We start from the raw sequence: 23,157 nt of genomic DNA, 5'->3' as shown, positions 1-23,157 counted from the left end.
AAACTTTTGTACGCATATATGCAGGTCATGCAAGTTAAGATTGCCATTTTCAACGACCAGCCAGCTGAAATAAAAATGTATTGACACAAACCATTAACAAACATTTTTTTATAAATGATTCAATATGGGGTTTATGGATCTGAACCAAAGCGGCTGAGACCACACAAAATAAGAAAATAATAAAGCTGCAGAATAAACTATAACTAATGTCACTAAGACACCTCGTCAGCATTCAAATGACTTCATATGGCTGTGAGAAGTTCCCTAACCCTATACATACACACACATATATATATTATTTTGTTTCTACCAGGAAACAAGGACAAAGAACGAGGCTCAACGAGGCCACAGCGGCTCTTTGCTGACATCTTGTGGCGGTTTGACGCAACAGGAAACAGCCACACGCAGTTTAAACAGAATGAAACATTGTAGCCTATTTGTAGAATGCGGAAGTTCTGTCGGTTTTAACCGCCTCGTTAAAGACTATTAAGACTTTAATGTGGGAACTCAGCAAGCTAACGCTGCTAGCCGCCGTTAGCTCAGCGTGTACCCAGGACGCGCTAACTAGTTAATTAAACTGTCTCTGCAGTTTGTATTGTTACTTTTTAATTTAGCGTGTTTCATTTAGAGTCTGGACTGACGGACTCACCGTCTCAGACTCTTGTTGTTCTCCAGAGGAGGCTCTTCCTCATCGGCTGAACAGCCCCTCTTCAGGGCCCCGGAGCTCGGAGGTCTTTTGGGGTTCTCTGAAGTCGAAGCGGGAGCTCGCGCCTCCCCGACATCCCCCATCTCAATGCCGGGGCCGGAACAATAACAATAACTCCAATTCTACGGCTCTACTATGACGGCAGAGGCTCGCCACGGTTTATTTGAATGTGGCGGATATCCAAAAAGGGACCAATGACGGGAGAACGGAGGACCTCGTTTCCCGGATGTTACGCACAAATGGGCGGGGCCAGATTAGTTCAACTCTAGGGCAGATGACGCAATACGACCGGGTCAGGCCAGAGTGGTTGTAATGCTCCTGAAGATACACAGTATTTATTAGGTTTTACATTCAAGACTCACATTATTGAGACGCTACTCAGAAAGTCACATCCCCCTTTGTAATTACATTATTTATATTCCTAAATATATTCATAGAAAAGAAAGAACACTGACCATGAACCAAAGTAACACAGTGGATTATTTACTTTGGCTTGGCAGTTTAGGTTTATAGCCTATATATAACATATATATATATATATATATATATGATATATATTGTATACAACCTATATATATAGGTTATATAGAGGATATATAGCCTATATATAAGTTATATAGGATATATATAGGTTATATATAGGCTATTTATCGGTAATATATAGCCTATATATAGCCTATGTATAACCTTTGGATAGCGTTATAGCATATATATAACCTAGCTAAAGGTTAGATATAGGCTTATATCATATATATTCTATATATAACCTTTTGCTAGGTTATAGATCGGCTAAAGGTTATATATAGGCTTATAGAAACAGTATGGCCATTCTACTCAATCAATGATTCCCACACTTGTGGATGCACCGCTGTACACAAGAGTCACGCAAAAATACCCAAAAACTGCATGCAATGTGAGAAGATTTCATAATAATTTCGGGGCGCTTTTGAGCACCGCAAGCCGAGTGCCATCTACTTTCATTATACTGGAGAGAATGCTGACATCTCTACGGTTGGTATATCAAAACATAGGCAACTCACACCAAAACTTTTAGATTGTAAAATAGCACTACAGGTACAAGATACATTATCCATGTTTATGTTGGCATGAACTGTCCTTTTAAACCTTATTTAATACTACACAGTGGGGAATTGAGTGCTTTGAAGTCTCAATCGACAGTTATTTATAGGGTGAGACCTCTAACAGAGACAGCCTTTGTGGCCTCTTAGCCAGTTGCTCTTGAAACCACATTATGTTATAGACTTTGGTCCTCTGAGAGCTTTGGGCACCCATTTCCATCAGATGGAAAGAGCTTATTTGGAAAGGAAAAAAAAAAAGATTCCTTCCAGCTCTTATTTACATACTGTAAAACTTCACATGCAAAGATATTCAGACTGCATTGCACCCTTCAGTATCTAATCTCTTGTGACTTTGGGCACTTCTACTGTATCATTTTGGCCGTAAACAACGCCCCTTTTTTCAGATAATCGCCATAGCAATTTATAGATCAACAACAGAAAAAGATATATGGACAGATAACTCCTCCCCCTTGACCTACAGTCTCTCTTCCCTCTGCCGTTTATTCTGAGGGAAAGTCTTTGTGATCATCTTTCTTCTCTCTACTGCGACTCAGTCATCTTATTTTAATGCAAAACATTTAAAGAGTTATAGCAAATAAAAATACATGAACACATTGGGATGTAAAAGGTGCGTTTATTAGGTATTTTAAAAAGGCCTCAATAACCATAGAGGTGAATTCTGGGACTTCTATCTGCCTCTTGTAGTGGTCAACGGGAACTACAGTAACATTGACCTGTTGCTGGCAGTGTAAATGACAAGTAATGAACTCACATTTTTTATTATATAAAAGACACAAGTAAGATTCATCAGAGCTGACATTGTGTTGTTATCCATTTGTGATAGATTTTGAAAACAACATCTGCGAGCGGCCTTCAACCTTCCAGCTTCAGTCAGGAAACAAAGGTCACTTTCTTCTACTTCTCGTCCTGGGCTTTTTCTGAAGACTCACAGATGCATTGATCCACAGTTGCATAACCGATTTCAAATGGTGCTAGAAGGCTGCAGCGGGCTCTATGCACCAGAAGAAATCAGTTATCTTTTAGAGGAGGAAGAAGGAAGAGGAGGAGGAGAAGGAGGGCCAGTCCTGCACTTGTCCTCTTGAGGCTCGCTCACTGCCGGAGCTGTCCTCCTGCCCTCAAGAACACTGATTTCAAATGGTGCTAGACAATGGGAACACACATCTAAACCACCATGTGAAACCAGCTTCTGGGGGAAGACGTTTGTTTTGGTATCACAGCTCCATCACTCGTTCCATCTATGTGTTTTTAATATATAGTATTTCATTAGTTCCTCAAGGCTAATACCAGTTATACCTGGTTGGGGATGGCATGCAGTTGAATCCTCACTCAACTGTTACAAAGTACACATTGTTTGACTGAACATAGCCTCGTTATTCTATTATTGTAAACCGTTGTCCCAGTATCACTTTTCTGACAGGAATGAATGCAAAACAAAACAAAGCACAAAAAGGTCGGATAAAATAATATTTCTATTTTTTATGTCACTTTGATTAAATATCGTTTGGGAAACTTAAGAGAATCATGGATCATGGCTGTAATCCAAAGAGTTCAAGAGCAGCAACCATTTTATTTTGTGAATGCTATATGTTGTGGATGGGTAAAGGAAGTGATTTTTCAGAAAAAATCTAACATTTAACTAAATAATTGAGAGTTGAGGGAAACATTCAAATAAGTCAACAAACAAATAAATGTATTGTAAATTATCTCAAAGTAATACAATTGAAGGAAGGCAGAAAAAGGCGGAATGCGGAAAAAAGAGGAAAGCAGAAGGAAATAAAAGGTGAAAAAAGGTGGGAAAAGGTGGGAAAAGGCGGAAAGGTGGAAGGCTGAAAAAGGTGGAAGGTGGAAGGTCGAAGGCAGAAAAAGGTAGAAGGTGAAAAAAGGCGGAAGTTGGAAGGCCGAAGTCAGAAAAACGTGTAAGGTGGAAAAAGGCGGGAGACGGAACACGGAAAAAGGTTGGACACGGAAAAAGGCGGGAGACGGAACACGGAAAAAGGTTGGACACGGAAAAAGGCGGGAGACGGAAGGCGGAAGGTGAAAGGCAGAAAAAGGTGTAAGGCAGAAGGCAGGAAAAGGTGGAAGGCGGAAGGCAGACGAGAGCCGGCGGCACCACGGCTTTGATCTCCTTACACGAGTTTCCCCAAACTTCCGAAGGTCTGCAGGGGCCTACGGGTAACTGTAAATATGAAGCGCTCTCCCTCGAGCCAGTGTTTGGTTTGTCTCTTCTGGCTTCCTGTGGCCGCGACGATGACTTCTATCCGATTGATTTTGAGTTTGAAGGAAGTGTTTTTTAAGACACCGTAAAATACGAGGGGTTATAGAGATCTGACAGATGTTGTGCGTATTAAGGCCCAAAATCACAACACGGTAGTAAAAACAATGCAACCACATAAACAGGGAGACATTGCAAATCTCTGCTTAAAAAAAGCCCCTCACCATTGGCCGTCGAGGCGGTTCACCCTTTACTTTCAGGCCGACGTCCTCCCTGCAGTACAACAAAAAAACGTGACACCGCTTCGTTTTCTGAGGAAATCTTTCTTAAACGTGAACGTGGTTGTCATAGCGGCACAGCGACGTGGACAGCTGGCACGTGAACATTTGCCTCCGGTGGCAAGAGAAAAGAGAAATTCAAACTGAGCTTACATCACAACAAACAAGGCTGACGGCACCGGGCGGTTCAGAGTTGTCAGCTCCATGCTGAAGCCTCATTCAGGACATCACAAACATATGCATATCTATATATGACGTGTGCTGACTTTGTATTACACCATATTTGGGTCACGTGGCTCATCACACGTCTTTGACATACCAGCAGAGTGTGTGTGTGTGTGTGTGTGGTGTCTCGTGTCACAGCACAAAGGCCTCCTCCGTGAGCCATCCGTCTGTGGGAACCGGCGCCCGGTACTTATGTAACCAGTATTGTCGTCATGACAACGAGGCCGCGGTAAATGCTGCTTTGTTCCCAGAGGCTCTTATAGTTGTTTGAAGAGTGTAAGGTGACCAGTGACAGGTTAATGAGGTCAACGGGTGGGGGCAGAGAGGGTTAAGGGACAGCAGGGGGTAGGCAGTGGATGGAGAGGAGGCTGGAAACAGATAGCCCACACAAACACACACACACACACTGACGTCTACATAAACCGACCACACAATATTTCACCATGCTGTCACATGTGGTTAAACACTGTCGGAGTCTTGCAATTCTGCTGACTGCCACAGGAGGGCGAGATGATGTTTCCAGAAGCTTCCATGCAACACTGGGAAAGATGTTACTTTATGATGTGGCTGCGGGAGGTCAAAGGTCAGGGTCAGCTGTTGCAGTCCAACACAGCAACAGAGAGTCAATCCTCAACATCACATATGACATCAACAAAATGTTCCTGTGATTTAAAAATAAGAAAAAGGCATTTCCGTGTTCTTTTCTTTAAAATAAGAGTTAATATGAGGACCGATGTGCTCTAAAAAATAAATTTAAATTTAAATTTTTAAATATACACTTTTATTAATCCCCAAGGGGAAATTAGTTCTCTGCATTTAACCCATCCTTAGTTATTAAGGAGCAGTGGGCTGCGGTGAAGCGCCCGGGAAGCAATTGGGGGTTCAGTGCCTTGCTCAAGGACACTTCGACTTGCAGCTAATGGGAAGAGCGGGGATCGAACCCACGACCTTGCGGTTGAAGGACGGCCCTCTTACCCCACTGAGCTAAAGCCGCCCCCAAAGACAGCTATACAAAAAACACACACACACAGACACAGGCACACACACTCTTTTTTGCTTGGAGGGGAGAAAGGTTCCCTTGTGAAGGTGAGGCGAGCGCTTGTTGTCGACTCTCACTCCGGTTTCCTGTTCTATTCTCTTACAGGAAGTGACACACACACACACACACACACCTACCCACCCCCTGGCCTTCCGGCTCCCACGGGTGACAGTGATGTCATCCTCCCGAGGCGCTCCATCCGTCTAGGCGCCTGCAAGATATAGAGGCAGAAATGATGTTACACACTGACGATTGAGAATTTATGTAAGGTTTCTTTTTTTTGGACCCTTGGTTCCAGTTCTGCTGAGTCACGGTGTAACGGTTCCACTGCGCAGCTAATCGGCCCCTTTCATAACATCTTTTTGTTGGGGGTCAAATAAGCGTCTTCTGTGAGTCGTCGTTATCCAACTAAGCTACAGCTTTCGGTTGGCCAGGGTGGGAGGAGGGAGGGGATCAAAGAGATGCTCAGGATGTGTCACAGTGTCAGTGACGGGCTTCACTGGAAAACAAACATTCAGTGTTTAAATCCTCGTCACCATGCAATTATGTAAAATATTATGAAAAGATGATGCTGCAAGACTCTCCCTCAGCTCGTGGTGTCCACTTAGTTAAAAATACCCAAATTGGATTGTTTTTGTCACGTATTGAATCGGCGTCTGAGACCACATGCAGTTCAGTCCGGTGGCCACTAGGGCACACATACACACACACACACCATTGTCAAACATCAGCATTTGTGTTACCCAGAAATCATCATGCATTTCCGTGTATGGTATAAGAAATTATTCATTTAGTTTAATATTTGTTTTTATAGTTTACTTACTTTACTTGTGTATAATAGGCATACACACGACTGACTATTCAACAACAAGAAAAATAGAAAGAAAACATGACTGTTTCGGGGTAATATATGGCAAATTAAAACACATTTGCTTTTCTCAGCTTTGTGCATGAATTCCTTTTTTAAAAATTAATTAGATTTTGGGGGGAAATTACAGAGACATTGGCTCCTGTAATCTAACGTCATTACTTTGACTCTCAATTCCTCTGGAGTGAAATGAGCGCATTATTAATCTATTCCTCATAAAGCGGACGTCCCAGGACCCCATTTGAGGCTCTAATGCCTTCAGTAACTATCGTCTTCACTTGCAATAAATATCACTTAACATTCATTTCCTGAAGGAGACATATGCGCTGTGGTGGCATGAAACCGCCCAGTGGCTGCTGCAGGAGAGAGGGCAGATGAGGTTGCAAGTGCAGTATGAAAAAAACATGACTTGCAGAATCGGTTCATAACGATTAGGTGATGGAGGTCCCCATTGGTCAATCACATAGGTACCCACAGATGACCTTTCACACTAATTTAGTGGTACACACCGTTCTAATCAAAGCAAACACATACTGTGGCAATTTTCATGGAAATTTTATCAAAAGAAATGAAAGCTGCGCCAACAAAATATGCTAGAAATTAAAAATAAGTCATATGACTGCCGGTTACAGGAAGTGACTAATCCCCAGAGACGTAACAGACAGTTCCACAGCTCCACGGGGCTTCATAGTATCCACCCACTCGTTGTTTGTTGTTAGTTTGGTTCACTTTCAACACTCTGGATCTGATCATACCCATTCCAAGCCTCAACAACGCTGTGATGAACCCACTGCCCACTGCCCACTAACCTGCCCAGTACCAGGATCATTATCCTGGAATGGGTTGCATCATCTCTGGAAGACTTATCAAAATCAGATAACATAAGATAAATCTCGAAGTTTTGACCCCTTGTTATCAGAGCCTCCTCAATCTAGTCCGTAGTATGGCATGAAGACTTGAAAGAAAAATAATTTGAGACAATCGATCTTGTTATCTCAACCTTTTTAATATCTCTGTGAACCAACATCTGGATTAATAGACACACGAAAAGACACACATCTGAGACAGACCGCCGCTGTTCCTCCAGTTGGTGATGTCACCATGAAGCGGCTCATGCCGTCATGGTGTGTACAGCACCGGCTTCCTGCGCTGCGTTACTGCGGTTCAGATGGAGGTCGTGCAGAGTGGAAAGCCCGGAGGGAGGCGGGTTATGTAGAGTTATGCTAATGTGAGCGGCGGGGCGGAGAGTATCAATCTCAACTAAGGAGCATGAGGATACTTTAAGTCAGCAAGGCTCACACACACACACACAAACACACACACACACACACAGACAGAGACACACAGAGACACACATACACCCATACACATACAGAGACACACACAGGCACACGCACACACACAGAGACACACACAGATACATACACACACATACACACACACATACAGAGACACATACACACACAGGCTCACACACACACAGACACACACACACAGGCACACACACAGACGCACACACAGGCACACGCACACACAGAGACATACACAGATACATACACACACATACACACACACACATACATACAGAGACACACACACAGGCACACACACACACACACACACACAGAGTCCCACAGAGACACACACAAACACACACACATACAGAGACAGACACACAGACACACACACACAGAGACATAGATACACACACAGAGACACACACACACACTGGATGTTACAGTTCCCCGTGGCCTTTTGTCGACTGCATTTCTTGCGCCATTTCAAACCCTCGGCGTGGAAAACAAAAGGCGACCCAGACGACATGAACCTGACGATTCAGAATGATTGTTGTTATTTTTCCTGGCGCAGACTTCCTTTGCTCTCTGGTGTAAAGTAGCACGACGAAGATATGGAAACATTTGATAAAATAAGGATGAAACGCTTTTAATACTGGAAACAAAAGTCCTGCTAGTGGCCCTAAACTAATTTCTTTATCATTTCTTAATAAAGAAAACATATCACTATAAATGACGATAACAAAATAACAAAATACCATTCATGGTTTACTGACTTCACAAGTATCCATCTCTCCATACATCAATCCTCCTCTTAAAGCTGAAAATCAAAACAACACTATAGCTATGTTTGTATTGTGTTGTAATATAAAGGTGTTGCTGGTACTGACCAACCCAAAGAGGAACCAATATTTATATCCAATGTTTACCAAGACTTGATCAATTTAGAGTATATTGAAGAACACTGAATATGTCTTCAGTCCAGGTTGAGTTGACATCTGTCCTAAGGTTTGACTAATGTGTGTAATGTGTGTAATGTGTGGACTAGGGGAAGTGTTGACTTGATGATGGAAGTAGATATAACATCCAGAAGTAAAGCGGTGCTGTTGACATTGTTGACCGAAACCAAAGCCACAGAAGGACTAACATGCTCAGAATGGCAAAATGATGGACCATCTACATTATTGGCATAATTTTAAAAGTGTCAAAACAAGTAACCGATATGATCCTTTGAGTGACCACCACAGTACCCACAGCACATCCATATTCCTTTGGAAAGAAAGCCCACATCACAGGAGACGCCTCAAGAGTTCCTTTTCTAAAACACAAACAAGGCTGACGTATTTCTCCTCAAACTATTTCCCGTCCTTGAAAAGGAGAGACAGGACAAAACTATTTGTTCTCTCTCCTTCTGGAGCATTTCAAACATCTGGCTTTGTTTGGGCTCCGGTCCGGGAACAGATCCCAGAACCCGATCCACTCCCAGACGACCTGGCCGCGAGGCCTTCCTCTCTGACCACGGATAAACTATCTTACAGTTTTTTTCGTTTGCTAAACGACAGCGGGCACAACTGGAGTCACATGTGCAAAACTCTAACCACAGTCTGCACTACCAACAGTCACCTGAGCTAAACAGTTCACATCACCTGCAAAACTCATTCCAAGCAACACAACACTTAACACATGGCTCAAAACACGCTCAGTGCAGCCAAACAACATGCACAGCCCTCACTGAGGTAACACACACTGAGGTAACACACACTGTCACTCAGAACACACTGAGAGTAAAAACACTAGCATCAAACACCAATACAGAAAATACTAACTTTTCATCTTTACAGTTTGAACAATTTCAGTGACTTCAAACAAAGTAATATTTTCTTCAAAGAAAAGAGTGACATTCTTTCACATGATTTATGAATTTTTTTAGAACATAACAATTCTTTAAGGTAAATGAAAATTAGCAGTTTGCTTCAATAGTCTTTAGTAATTTACGGAATTACAGTTATGAGAAAAAAAAGGTAGAAACTAAAAGTACAAACTGTAATTCGAACAAATAATTGAGGGCTAATGCTGCCTCTCTCTAGCATCAGGCCACATGTTTTCATCAACATCACATCTAATGTTCTCTCTTGCCACCTGGGGAAGAACCTTCTGGAGTGCCTTATCCATCCCTGGCAGTCCTCTGGACTTGTGTCCTCACATCCGGCACACATGGCTTCCAAAAGAGACATTTGGTCATGTGGGTGGTGACCAAACACTTTTGTTGCACCCTCAACCCTCAACCTGCCTCTCTCAATGAGAGACCATGGTTCACGACATGCTCTATAAGTGGAGCCCTTATTTCATCTGGAATAACAGCTCTTTGTCTTCCTCCACGCATCCGCCCTCTCCCTGCCACCCTTCTCCCTCCACAAACCCGTCTTCCTTGTTCCATTTCCAAAATGAGTCTTTCTGATATACTGTAATATATATATATATATATATGTGTGTGTGTGTTCACTAACAAGTTTAAAACAAGACACCTGCTTAGCCTTTCAGCTGAAATTGCAATCAGCCGTGTTTGAAAGGCATAAGTCTGAACTCTATTCCGTTTTGAATGTGTGGTTCACAGTTTTGACAGCAGTGTGTTAGCATTTGAACAAAGTGCTGTAAATCCACAGTGTTGTGCAGGTTGTGGGATAAGTGTTAGAGTTTTGAAAACTGTGTTCAAGCAATGAAAAACAAACTAGAGTTTGGTCCACATGAACTGCTGCTGTGCAGACTGTAGTTAGAGTTTTGCACATGTGACTCCAGTTGTGCCCACTGTCGTTTAGCAAATGAAAAAAACTGTAACAGGCCAATTGGAGGCGGGGCTAAGAGACAGTGAAGCAGGCATGTAAAGACATATATCAGATGGATGGATGGATGCATCAGTGGATGAACAGATGAACAGATGGATGGATGATATATAGAAAGATAGATATAGATGATGGATGATAGATGGATGTATGATAGATGGATGGATGATAGATTGGCAGATAGATGATGGATGGATGATAGATAGACAGATAGATAGATAGATGATATATTGATAGATAGATGATGGATAATGGATGGATGATAGATTGACGGATGATAGATGGACAATGTAGATAAATGGATATATGATAGAGAGACAGATAGATAGATGATAGATCAATAGATTATGGATTGATGATAGATTGATGGATGATAGATGGATGGATGAAGGTTTGGTGAAATATGGATGATGGATGATAGATGGATGGGTGATAGATGGATGGATGAAGGATGATGAAAGATGGATGATATATGGACAATGATGATAGAGGGATGGATGGATTATAGATGGATGGATGATGGATGGGGTAGACGGATGGATGATAGATGATAGATTGATGGATGATAGACGGACAATGATGATAGAGGGATGGATGGATGGATGATATATTGATGGGTGATAGATGGATGATAGATAGAGAGATGGATGGATGGATGATATATTGATGGGTGATAGATGGATGATAGATAGAGGGATGGACGGATGATAGATGGATGGGGTAGATGTGTATGTTGTCATGACAACAGCCACTCAATCTGGAATACAGGCTGAGAGTTTATATGATTATGCTTTCACCCTGGTGTTTTAAAAAGAGAGAGTGATTGAGATACAGTGTGCATGTGTGTATCTGTGTGTGTCTGTGTGTTTGTGCGTTTGTGTGTGTGTGCATGTAAGAGAGAGGGAACAAGACTTAAAGTTTCAATCTTGACACATCATCTATTTACGGGAAAGCGAACATTTTAGTCATTTCCTTCTGTTAATAACAGAACCTACTCATCCCCCTCCTCTTATTATGTCTCTCACACACACACAGCAAAACACACACACTAATTTACAACACCCCTGAGACCTTTCTGGATTACACTTCAGTTGCTTTTGAGTCTGACACACTTCTCCTGAAGCCCACAAAGCGGAGTGACTCAGAAAAACACACACACACACGCACACACACACACACACATATACACTTAGTTAGTCAGCAAAAGCACTAACCACAAGCCAAATTGTAAATCTTCAACTTCCCCTCTGCTTCCCTCTTGGCTCAGCTTCCCACAACGAGCGTCCCGTTACAGTCAGAGCGGTTCCTGGAAACACCCGTCTGCCGACATGTCGCCACTATGACTCCACAGAAATATTTTCATCTGAAGCCAAATATCTCTTCTGACGTCTGATTGCGCCGTGGGGCATGTAAGTGTTTTTGTTAGAAATTGGAGACAAATTGATTTCACGAGAGAAAAATGTATGTCAAGGTGTGTAAACAGTCTGTGTGCCAATGTCAGATGAACTAGTAGCAGTAGGAGTCCATCGTTGGATACGTGGAGACTCTGATATGTGGGTGTGTTGACATTTCTATTCACCGAGGACCAAGAAGCTGGTTCGGTGGAAAGCTTGACGTTATATTTAAACTGGCCAAGTTTCCAACTCAACCAAGTCTTGTAAACAGGACACTTTAATAACTATTACTCATTACACTGGAAAAATGTGTGCAAGTTGGTATACGGTAAATACAATAGGTCAAAGTTGGACCAAGAAGTAGGAGTTTTTTGTTTTCGGCATGTGACTTCTCTTTCGTGATGTCACCACAAGCATCAGATCTCAAGCCCAAACTATAAAAATATGATCCAGGAACATCAGTCCCACATGCTCACAGTGAACACAGCACAAGTTACAGTAAGTGCAGCCCGTAAAGCAGCTGTTATTAAATTAATCGTCTTTGATACGAACACTGGGTTAAAAGTGTAAGGGTCAAAGATGAAAGGTGAAAGGTGTCGTAGTGTCGAACCATTGTTACGGCCGATAATCAACAGAGGCAACAAAAATATATTTTCCAAATTAGTTGTCAAATTGAGTTACGAATTAGTTGGTGTAGCGACAACAAATACAGCACAATAAGCAACATTAGCTATGAGGCGTCACCATGTTACAGTTTTTTTCGATTGCTAAACGACAGTGGGCACAACTGGAGTCACATGTGCAAAACTCTAACCACAGTCTGCACTACCAACAGTCACCTGAGCTAAACAGTTCACATCACCTGCAAAACTCATTCCAAGCAACACAACTCTTAACACATGGCTCAAATCACCTCAGTGCACCCAAACAACATGCACAACCCTCACTGAGGTAACACACACTGTCACTCAGAACACACTGAGAGTAAAAACACTAGCATCAAACACCAATACAGAAAATACTAACTTTTCATCTTTACAGTTTGAACAATTTCAGTGACTTCAAACAAAGTAATATTTTCTTCAAAGAAAAGAGCGACATTCTTTCACATGATTTATTAAATTTTTTAGAACATAACAATTCTTTAAGGCAGATGAAAATTAGCAGTTTGCTTCAATAGTCTGTAGAAATTTACGGAATTACAGTAATGAGAAAAAAAAGGTAGAAACTAAAAGTACATACTGTAATTCGAACAAATAATCGAGGGACTAATCCTGCCTCTCTCCAGCATCAGGCCACATGTTTTCATCAACATCACATCTAATGTTCTCTCTTGCCATGCACCTAGGGAAGAACCTTCTGGAGTGCCTTATCCATCCCTGGCAGTCCTCTGGACTCGTGTCCTCACAAAAGAGACATTTGGTCATGTGGGTGGTGACCAAACACTTTCCACCACCAGGCAGAGAAAATCACCTCTATTGGGTTGAGGAAGGTGAATATGCAGGCAGGTACAAAACCATGAATCTGCAATGTGCTGCAAACCAATCTCTGACAGCTGCCGAGTGGTGCAATGCAACGTTATAGCAAACTATGACAAAAACTTGGGGTTTCTTACTGGCTCCCCTGTTCTGCTGGCACTAGCTGAGCATAGAGCTGTTCTAGGAAAGCTATGAGCCTTTCTGTGTGTATGGGCCAATGAGTGGTGTGTTGAGAAGCAAACCATCATTGGCCAGTGCAGGTGATATTGATATTTCCTTTGGCCTGGAACCCCACAGTGGCCCCACAGTGGCCCTTTTGACCTATAACATTCCTTCCTCTGCGCCGTGTTTTGGCAAGGTTAAATCCAGCTTCATCGATAAATACAAATGAATGTGGTCTTTCCAGTGCTTCCACCTCCATTACTCTCTGAAAACAGTGCACAGTTTTACTGTAGAAATGAGTGTTTTTTTTGTAAATATTTTTTATAGCTGTGTAGACGCCTTACCTGGACATATTGGAATCTTTTTTCTTTACCCGTTCACTGTTTCTCTCGAACGGTACAGTGTATATATGTTTCATTGTAACTTGGTGTTTCTTTAGGACTCGAGCAATAGTTGTTGTGCTGACAGAATTAACATTTTCAAATATATCATTATCAGCCAGCACTCTATCTTTAATCTCCCGCAGTTTTATTGCATTGTTGACAACAACCATGTCAACAATAGCATTTTCCTGCGCATCTGAAAATATTTTTCCTCTTCCCCCTGTTGGGGGCAGCCTTTGGGTCCTGTTGTAAAAATATATTTTACAGTCAAATTTACTGTAATATATCTGTCTATATATTCTATAATTGCAATATAAAATAGATTCCTGTAATGTTTTCATTTACTTACTGTAAGGATGTAACTCTCACCTGTTTGTATGATGGAAAATTCGCATTACAGATGCCACTGTGGATCTTTGCAGATTGGGTTGCACTCTCAACCCTGCCTCTCTCAATGAGAGACCATGGTTCACGACATGCTCTATAAGTGTAGCCCTTATTTCATCTGGAATAACAGCTCTTTGTCTTCCTCCACGCATCCGCCCTCTCCCTGCCACCCTTCTCCCTCCACGAACCCATCTTCCTTGTTCCATTTCCAAAATGAGTCTTTCTGAGCTCTACCTATATATACTGTAATATATATATATATGTGTGTGTTCACTAACAAGTCTAAAACAAGACACCTGCTTAGCCTTTCAGCTGAAATTGCAATCAGCAGTGTTTGAAAGGCACCAGGCTGAAATGTATTCCGTTTTGAATGTGTGGTTCACAGTGTTGACAGCACGGTGTTAGCATTTGAACAAAGTGCTGTAGATCCACAGTGTTGTGCAGGTTGTGGTTAAAGTCATGGGATAAGTGTTAGAGTTTTGAAAACTGTGTTCAAGCAATGAAAAACAAACTAGAGTTTGGTCCACATGAGCTGCTGCTGTGCAGACTGTGGTTAGAGTTTTGAACATGTGACTCCAGTTGTGCCCACTGTCGCTTAGCAATCGAAAAAAACTGTAAGATCTGTTAAAAGCTGATACAGGAGCTAAAGAAGAGCCATTGAGTCATTGTTTGATTCATAATCCAAGTTATTTATCTCAATAATTAATAGATTATTCAAAAATCTAAATGGCCGTTGCAGCTGCAGCCCTACAGTTTGTTTAGGGATCTTTCATATCATCAGTTTTCCAACACAGTTAGCAATCAGCTAAAGAGACTGATTGCTTTTCTCGGGATATGGCGGAAACCAAAACAATCATCACGATTCCAAATGAATGTTAATGTCGCTCCCCATCTGCTGAACGTGTAACCGTTTGCTAACTTGTTAGCCTCTAGAGTTTTATATGGTGACCCTGTCATGCTGCAGCATCAAATATTCTACAGGGAACGGTTGTGTGCAGTATTTCATACACATTTCTCCAAAATACAAACTAGTCTAAGAAGTTGTGTCAGAACCAAAGTCTCCTCACTTTGAGACATTATTTATCCGTCTCTTTCCTTATGAAGACCCTATGCCAACTTTCTCCTCACAAACAATGGCGGAACATTCCGGAGCCATTCCCCTCTGACAAAAAATCAATAATGTCATTCCCATTACGCCACTGGATGGAAAATATACCAATCAGACCTCAGGGAGAGTTCTGTTTCAATGGCCTCCTCTACACCTTGAGGAAATGAATGAGCATTCGGTACAATGTCATTAATAATTAACGTCCACAAACAGCCACTGAACTTTTGGAACCGTCAGGTTTCAAATATGAATATCGCTCTGTTGGCGTCAACCTAGAGCCAAGACCAACACACATCACAAACGGCCTCAGTGAGTCCTGGCAGTTTATTGAGGGCAAAGCTGAACACAAAGCAAAGACTAGCAGTATTCCAACAATTAAGGAAATCTAGGAAAAACACAATTTGAAAGTATGCGAGGACAGCCGGAGGTGTAATGGATGGTTGATCCTACCGGGGAGAGCTATGTCATTGGCTTTTGGAAGTCTGGTTCTTTCTTGCAAATAAATTACATATGACTTGAAATGAGTGTCACCATGAAAGACCCCGACCTCCGCAGGTGCTTCCACACCTTACTTGAAATATGGCAGCTGGATATGAAACGTCTCAAAGCAAGAAACTGATAAAAGCTGATGGTGAATGAATCAGCACTGATGCTAATGCCTAGCTAACGCACATCTAGAATATGTGTCAGACAGGCAAGGCAGAGATTGATATGAACCTCTGAGAAAAGGGGGTTCGGCATGGTCTTAAAGGACGCCTCCCCATCCCACTATGAGAAATCTGTTTCTTTATGATTTTGACACAATAAATCTCACATGTTTCTGATAGCCTCTCATCCGAATATTCATCACGTCACGCTCGGTGGTACACGTGACAAGTGAAAAGTGAGGTAAAGATTATCAGAAAAGAAGTTCAAGATTTTTGTAATGCAAGGCAGATTTTTTGTTTTGGGTGAAATGTCCAAATATTCCCAACCACGGCCCCCTTCCGATGTCAACATCGGCGTCCGACACGGTTCGACAATCTACCAAACACGTTGTTCCAAGCATACCGAGGCCGGTTTGAACAAGTTCTAGATCCAATGTCCTATATGTCACAGGACTTGATAACCAACAGACAGATAATGTACACTTGGTTGATTCATCCTAATGATCTGGAACTATTGACTGTGACCTGAATAATAACCCCAATAACAGAACAAGGATGGCAAGAAACTAGAATTATTTAGAGAGACTGTGTCATGATCTGGAGTTTGTGTCTTGTTTTGTGTCTTGTTTTGAAGTCCTTGTGTCTTCTGTCTGCCCTGGCCCTGATTGTTTCCTTCTGTGTGATTGCTGGCCCCGCCCTCATTGTGTCCACCTGTGTCTCGTTCCCCGCTGTCCAATCCTCTCACCTTGCCTGTGTATTTAAACCCTGTTTGTCTCATTCCCAGTGTGGCTTTGTTCCGTTTGGTCTGTGTTTTTGTCGTCCTGTCTGGTTTGTTGGATTAAATATTGTTTTTTGCAGAAGTTATGTCGGCATTTGGGTCCTCTCTCGCTGCGACATCCGTGACACCTCCTGACAGACTGTGGTTGGTGTGTTTGAAGAAGTGGCGTTCTGCGCCAGTCAAAACTTCATTTGTGTATTTTATTATTTTAAAATGCGAGTGTGTGTCAGTCAGACAAAAGGCCTTTTTGTTTCATCGAAACAGGAACTGGGGGTTTTTAGTCGGATTTTGACCGCCCAACTCTACGGAGGTTTCGGAGACGACAATGGCCGCAAGGCCTTGATGACAGACTGATGGGCGCAGAGGGACGCCATCAACCGCCGGCCTACGTTTAGACAGCGTGGACATAATCCTTCATTCTACTGAACCATTTATAAAAGAGATTAGATTTGAGTAAACAGAGGGACAAGTATTGCCTACTCTATTAATGTATTTAGAATGTGCATCATTCTGTGGGTGCCCTTTCCTATCTCAGGGGGGGCATCATGAAGGAGTTATGCTTAGGGCACCAACATGGCTAGCGGCAGCACTGCATGTCATCTCTTGCTTCTGTGCATCCTGGAGAGGGATCATCCTCTGTTGCTCTCCTGAAAGTTTATTCCCTGTTTTCCCTGCGAATGTTTTTTCTCTCGATTTTTGGGGACTTTTTCCTGATCCGATGTAAGGTCAAAGGTCAGGGATGATGTATGTGTACAGATTGTAAAGCCCTTTGAAGACAATTTGTGATATTGGGCTATATAGAATAAATTAAATGTTAAAAAAATCCAACCCATGATGGGGGACTTTGGCCAGGTGATTTCATTTGTACTACAATTGTATATGTTTGCACACATCTTCTCATAGTGAAAGCCTCATTCAATGGCAGAATATTCAGCTATATCCTCGCAAAGAAAAAAAGAGACAATACGGGAAAAGCGTTTTAGAAACGGATAGAAAATGTTGCTAATAGTTTAGCCTTAGGGGTTAGTTGCCGCTAGCAGAAGAATAAACTATTTGTGGCATTTTATTTATCTCTGCATTGGTTCACTGCTTTGGCATAGCCAAGACGGCTAGTTAGCAAAATAGCTAGCTGTAAAATAATAAACGATCAACAATTCCTTTCAGTCACTCTAATAGTTTAACTTTCTGCGTCAGCGGCGAACATGGCTACGGTTAGCAAAACTACTAGCATCACCGTTTTCCCGATATGTTTAATCGCTCCACCCTCGAATCAGTGTGTCGTCTCAAAGGAAACAACGGGAGCTCTCTGTTTTCAGTGGGAAAGTATCGTCACCCTATTTGTCAATATATAAATATAGAATATATATTTTGTATTATACTATACAACGAATGAAACATGACTTATATATAGTATAGACATATATATTGGACAGATGGGGTGATGATACTTTTCTACTGAAAACAGTAAGTATATATATATATATGTGGTATTATACTATACAACAACATGACTTACTGTTTTCAGCTGCAGGTGGGTGCTGTATCGGTTTGTTCCCACATGGAGTCACACAACTCAACCTCTCCGCTTATGTCTTCTTCTTGTTCTGCATGGTTGGAGTAAACAGAAAATATGGCGGTTCGATGGCCCTGCCTTTATCACAAATTATTAATCAGAATGTCTGCCGGCACCTCACCCTAATTCCACAGCCATGACAACATTTGGTCCACATTGATTTCACATCGATTTCTCCTTTTGCGAATAGATACGCTCTACTCACGACTTCAGTCCGACTGAATTTCTGTAGCTCATATCCAGCCAATAAGAGCTTGAGGGTGAGATTGATCTTGTTTGCGTAATTTGAAACTTGTGAAACGCCATTGTTAAACCTTCCCGTGTCATTTCCTGTTCTCCCTGCCAGAGCGTCCCAATGCATTTCGTATATTGCCATTCCTGTCTGACCCCGTCCGATTGGAGGGACGGCTCTTGCCATCCCTTCATCCCGCCCCATGTCGGACCGGCCTGTAAACAAGTAGAACTGGACTTTCAGAAAACCCAAGCAAGGATCAGCACTGGATCCATTGATGTAGTACAAACAGTTTGAGTCTCTTCCTCAACCTCACAAAGAACATTTTGATCTAATCTGATCACAGACACACACACACACACACACACATCAGTACGCCCACCACAGCACATACACACACCCTCGCTGTGACTCCGCCGCTACTTCCAACTCAAGCAAAGTGCTCGCCAGCTCCCGCCCCGGCAGGAAATGGTGTGAGTTAGGCTTGCGTATCCAACTCTGGATTCAGCCAGAGGGCGCTCCTTTTAATGGTCCGGTATCAAATGTTAGCGGGGTTTGGTGAAAAACATGTTTTCAGCTCCGATCCCTTGCCCTGGACCGACTGTGAAGGTAAGCGGGGAGGAATTAGGGTTGGGCATTTAGACGAATGCATCAGTGATTAGCGTTAGGTGGAAATTCCCCTCTGAATGTCTGGCAAATAGGACAAAATCAAGTGTGGGTTCATCTGTCATGCACAGCCGAGTGAGAAACACTACCAGTAGACACATATATGGATATAGCGCATGCTACTGGTATTATACTTTAAATGACCCTGATGTAAGGCCTAATGTGGAAGAACAAAGAAGGACAAACTTACACTGGAGTAGAGTTTAAACATACTTAGAGTGAGCGGGCAGTTGCCTCAACACAGGCAGCACTTTCCGGAGTCTGTCTGAGTGTCGACCAGTTTAGTCTTGAGTGTTTTGGGTTCCTGCTTCTAACAGCTACTCCATACAACAACTTTAAAAGCAGAATCCACACTTCATTGTGCATGTTGTATAGATAGCGGTTTATGTGTATCTTGCTGGAAGGTCTGAAAGGTGAAGTCAATTTGGGACTGCATTATCTCTACTGACCACCAGGGGGCGACTCCTCTGGTTGTTTAGAAGTCTATGCTTCGTGTTAAAGCTGCATTCCCTCTACTAACCACCAGAGGGCGACGCCTCTGGTTGTATAGAAGTCAATGCTTCATGTGTTAAAGCTGCATTCGCTCTACTGACCACCAGGGGATAACTCCTCTGGTTGTATAGAAGTCGATATAGATGACTCTACTGCTCTTGATTTTTCCCTCAGTAAACATTGTAAACATGAGTTTATGTCTCAATCTCTAGTTTCAAGTCTTCTTCAATACAGCGGGAAGTTCATTTCGCAGATTGCTTGGCATTTCGCTATTTCTGTCTACTTTTGATAGACTTTATAAACATTGTTTTTTTCCTTCATATTGTACATTTAAGATAAATGTTGGATTTTTTTGTTTGACGACGACAGGTTAAAGTTATAATGTTATAATGTGTGTTGTATTTTATTTTAAAGCAGCACTATTTTTTTTTTAAACATTACATCTGACATAACTGCGAGCGACCACTTTCACATTACACTCATTTGATCTGTTGTAAAAAAACACATATATATATATATATATATACGCATATATATTGATGAGTGCAGATTTAATATTCCAATATTAAATGAATGCTGGTATTTTTTAGAAAGACATCATTCACGTACTTATTGTCATCCTCTGACAGCCTCTCGTGTGTGGAGAGCACGCGGTAAACAAACCCGCGACACCCACCCACCTGCAGAACATAAACCTTCAGCATTGTACTCACTCCTCTCTCTCCTCCCAGCGTTCCCCTTCAGGAACAACATTCCTTTCTTTCTCCAGAATGTGGCCACAATAATCTACCAGAGGAAAGTGTTCCCCCATCCTCCAACCGAGCTAGTAGTGGCCGCTGCCTCTCTCTGCATACTGACAGTGACAGAGATCCACTCTCCCTCTCTTCCTCCATGTGTGTGTGTGTCCTTTCTTACACAACAAGGTGGGTGTGTCTCCATGAAATAAGCCAGAAAAATGTGAGTTAAGGAGGAGCAAGCACACACCCACTTACGAGCGGACTCTGGATCTGTGTGTGTGTGTCGGTGGGTGTGTGTCAGTGGGTGTGACTGCGAAAGTTTTCTTTCTGTTTCTCCTTCAGCAGCTCCTCAACACACACACACACAAAAACGTTGAGTGTGTTTGATTGTGTGATTTTCATTTTACCAGGCGGCTTGTGCAGGATTTCAGCAACACAGGATATCAGGAACAGTGTATAGGAATTGAACAGACAACCCGAGCAGGACCACACACATGTCTGTCAAATAAGAAGTCCCGCCCTCCTGTAGCCTCCAACATAGGAACTGAATGGCAAACAGAGAAAGCTGCTTTAACTTACATGTATATGAAAAGATAGCTGGAGCCTGCATGTGACACGCTATACATTTCGTTGTTTGTTGTTGTTGTGTGTGTGTGAGTGTGTTTGTGTGTGTGTGTGTGTGCGTGTGTGATCTGGGTCACGGAAGTAAACATAAGATGCTCAGAAAGGGAGGCGAGAGCGGAGAAAACAGGAGCCGCGTCGCCAATTAGAGAGCGCATGATCCACGAGCAGCTGGGTCGAAGCTTTTACGAGTGTGTGTGTGTGGGAGAGAGAGAGAGAGAGAGACTTTTGACCTGAGCGATGAGCAGGTTTCTCACTAATGATGCCGAGTGATAGTTTATCCTCTACAGAGATTAACCTTCTGACAGAATGAGGCCCCTGTTTACCCACACACACACACACATAACTACGCGCACACACACACACGCACAAACACACACACACATGAACAACAACAAAATAGAGCAGGAACAACAATGCAGCGGTCAGCTTACAGGATGTCGAGATGAAGCGGTGGAGGTGTGAGTGTGTGTGTGTATGGGTGTGTCTGTGTGTGTGTGTGTGTGTGTGTGTGTGGGGGGGGGGGTAATAAAGCTTTTATGAATGCGAAGTTGTTGCAATGCAGGGCAAAGGTGCAGAAGTGCCACACACACAAGTAAGCTATACTCGTTTTAGCCGCTACTGACGTGACTTCCCGTCAGTCTGTTTAGTTTATAAGGATCTTAGTCCACTAGCTGTTGCTATGGCATTGGTACACATACTGATGGCTTGTTAATACCTTTTGATAAAAACACCTTGTCTAACATAACCACTATGAAGCTAATCAACAAACTAGCATGCTAGCTTTAGTAATATGTCAGCCCAGCCGCTTGGTCAGAAAGGATTTCATATATCAAACAATAAATGAATGTAAAGAGGAGCCAACCTTCATAGCTTTTAATTTCTCTCTCTGAGTATACGTGTGTGTGTGCGTGTGCGTGTGTTTGGGTGTGTATATATATATATAATTACATGTTTGCCAAGAAAATGTCATAATAAAAACACAAACAAGCGCTTTTTTTTTTTTGGCGGAAGGTGCAAGAATCGCGCACCAATACACCGATATATATAATCTGTGAATCCTCACTGAAAAGAAACTCATTAAACATGCTGTACTGAACAATACACACACACAGACACACACACACACACACACACATCTATACTCAGAGAGAGAAATGAAGGTCGGCACCTCTTTACATTCATCACGCCATCAAAGCTCTGACTCAACAGGCAACAAACAAGCCTTCCGATCGGCCTATCAGGGAGAGAGATTTAAGAAGAAAGGGTGCTTTCAGAAAGTGTGCATGAGTGTGTGGGTGTGTGAGAGAGAGAGAATTGCTACTACTGTACACAACCTTCACTGTCTCAAATCACAGAGAAACGCACAAATAACATAAAACACATGCCTGTGGTTTACCCTCACACACAGCGGCTTGCTTTGTGTGTGTGTGTGTGTGTGTGTGTTTGACAGGTGCTATTTCACAAAAGGAAGTGAGTTAGTGGTCTGGAATTCAGAGGGGTGACTTCAGTCTCGATGGTGGGAAACCACAGAGATGTTACCCTCACACACATACACACACACACACACAGAGAGAGACGACACAACGTATTCATCGTCATGCGTCACCACTAACCACTGTATGTGTGTGTGTCCTCACATCCACCCGACTCATCCCTCACGTCGCCTGTTACAGTCGCAGATATTTTTACCCACAATCCCTAGCTGCTTCAACTTCTGCTTCTTTCTCCTTGTGTTTATCTCCATCTCTTGGAACAACAATGGAGGGAACCTCAGGGAAGAGCACAATGTGTGTGTACCGAATGGACCAATCACGACACAGGCAATCCGTGAGAAGATTCCCATCATGCAATGTGCACGGCTGTGGAAAAGGTGTTCATGTTTTTTTCCCAATTATCAATGCTTGTGTCAATTCTTCAGTATCTTTGGAACATT

At 42.4% G+C, this 23,157-nt stretch overlaps 1 protein-coding gene across 6 annotated transcripts in view; it reads right to left on the bottom strand.

Annotated features, from left to right (window-relative positions):
* The window catches only part of net1 (neuroepithelial cell transforming 1), a 79,468-nt gene that overhangs the window by 31,546 nt on the left and 24,765 nt on the right, over window positions 1–23,157 (bottom strand). For 3 of the 6 annotated variants that reach the window (XM_056424368.1, XM_056424371.1, XM_056424370.1), the window contains exons 3-4: window positions 18,417–18,504; window positions 5,698–5,771 (exon numbers count right to left, since the gene is read on the bottom strand). In XM_056424368.1, coding sequence (XP_056280343.1) covers window positions 5,698–5,759 — 62 coding nt within the window. In that variant the 5' untranslated portion in view covers window positions 5,760–5,771; window positions 18,417–18,504. Of the gene's footprint in view, window positions 1–649; window positions 845–5,697; window positions 5,772–18,416; window positions 18,505–23,157 lie in introns of those variants that run through there. The other 3 variants (XM_056424369.1, XM_056424366.1, XM_056424365.1) reach the window with 3 other exon arrangements.

Source organism: Pseudoliparis swirei, chromosome 10 (assembly GCF_029220125.1).
Source record: "Pseudoliparis swirei isolate HS2019 ecotype Mariana Trench chromosome 10, NWPU_hadal_v1, whole genome shotgun sequence".
NCBI classification, from domain to species: Eukaryota; Metazoa; Chordata; class Actinopteri; order Perciformes; family Liparidae; genus Pseudoliparis; species Pseudoliparis swirei.
The sequence above is the reverse complement of the archived record's forward strand: the minus strand, read 5'-3'. Positions and strand labels throughout refer to the sequence as shown.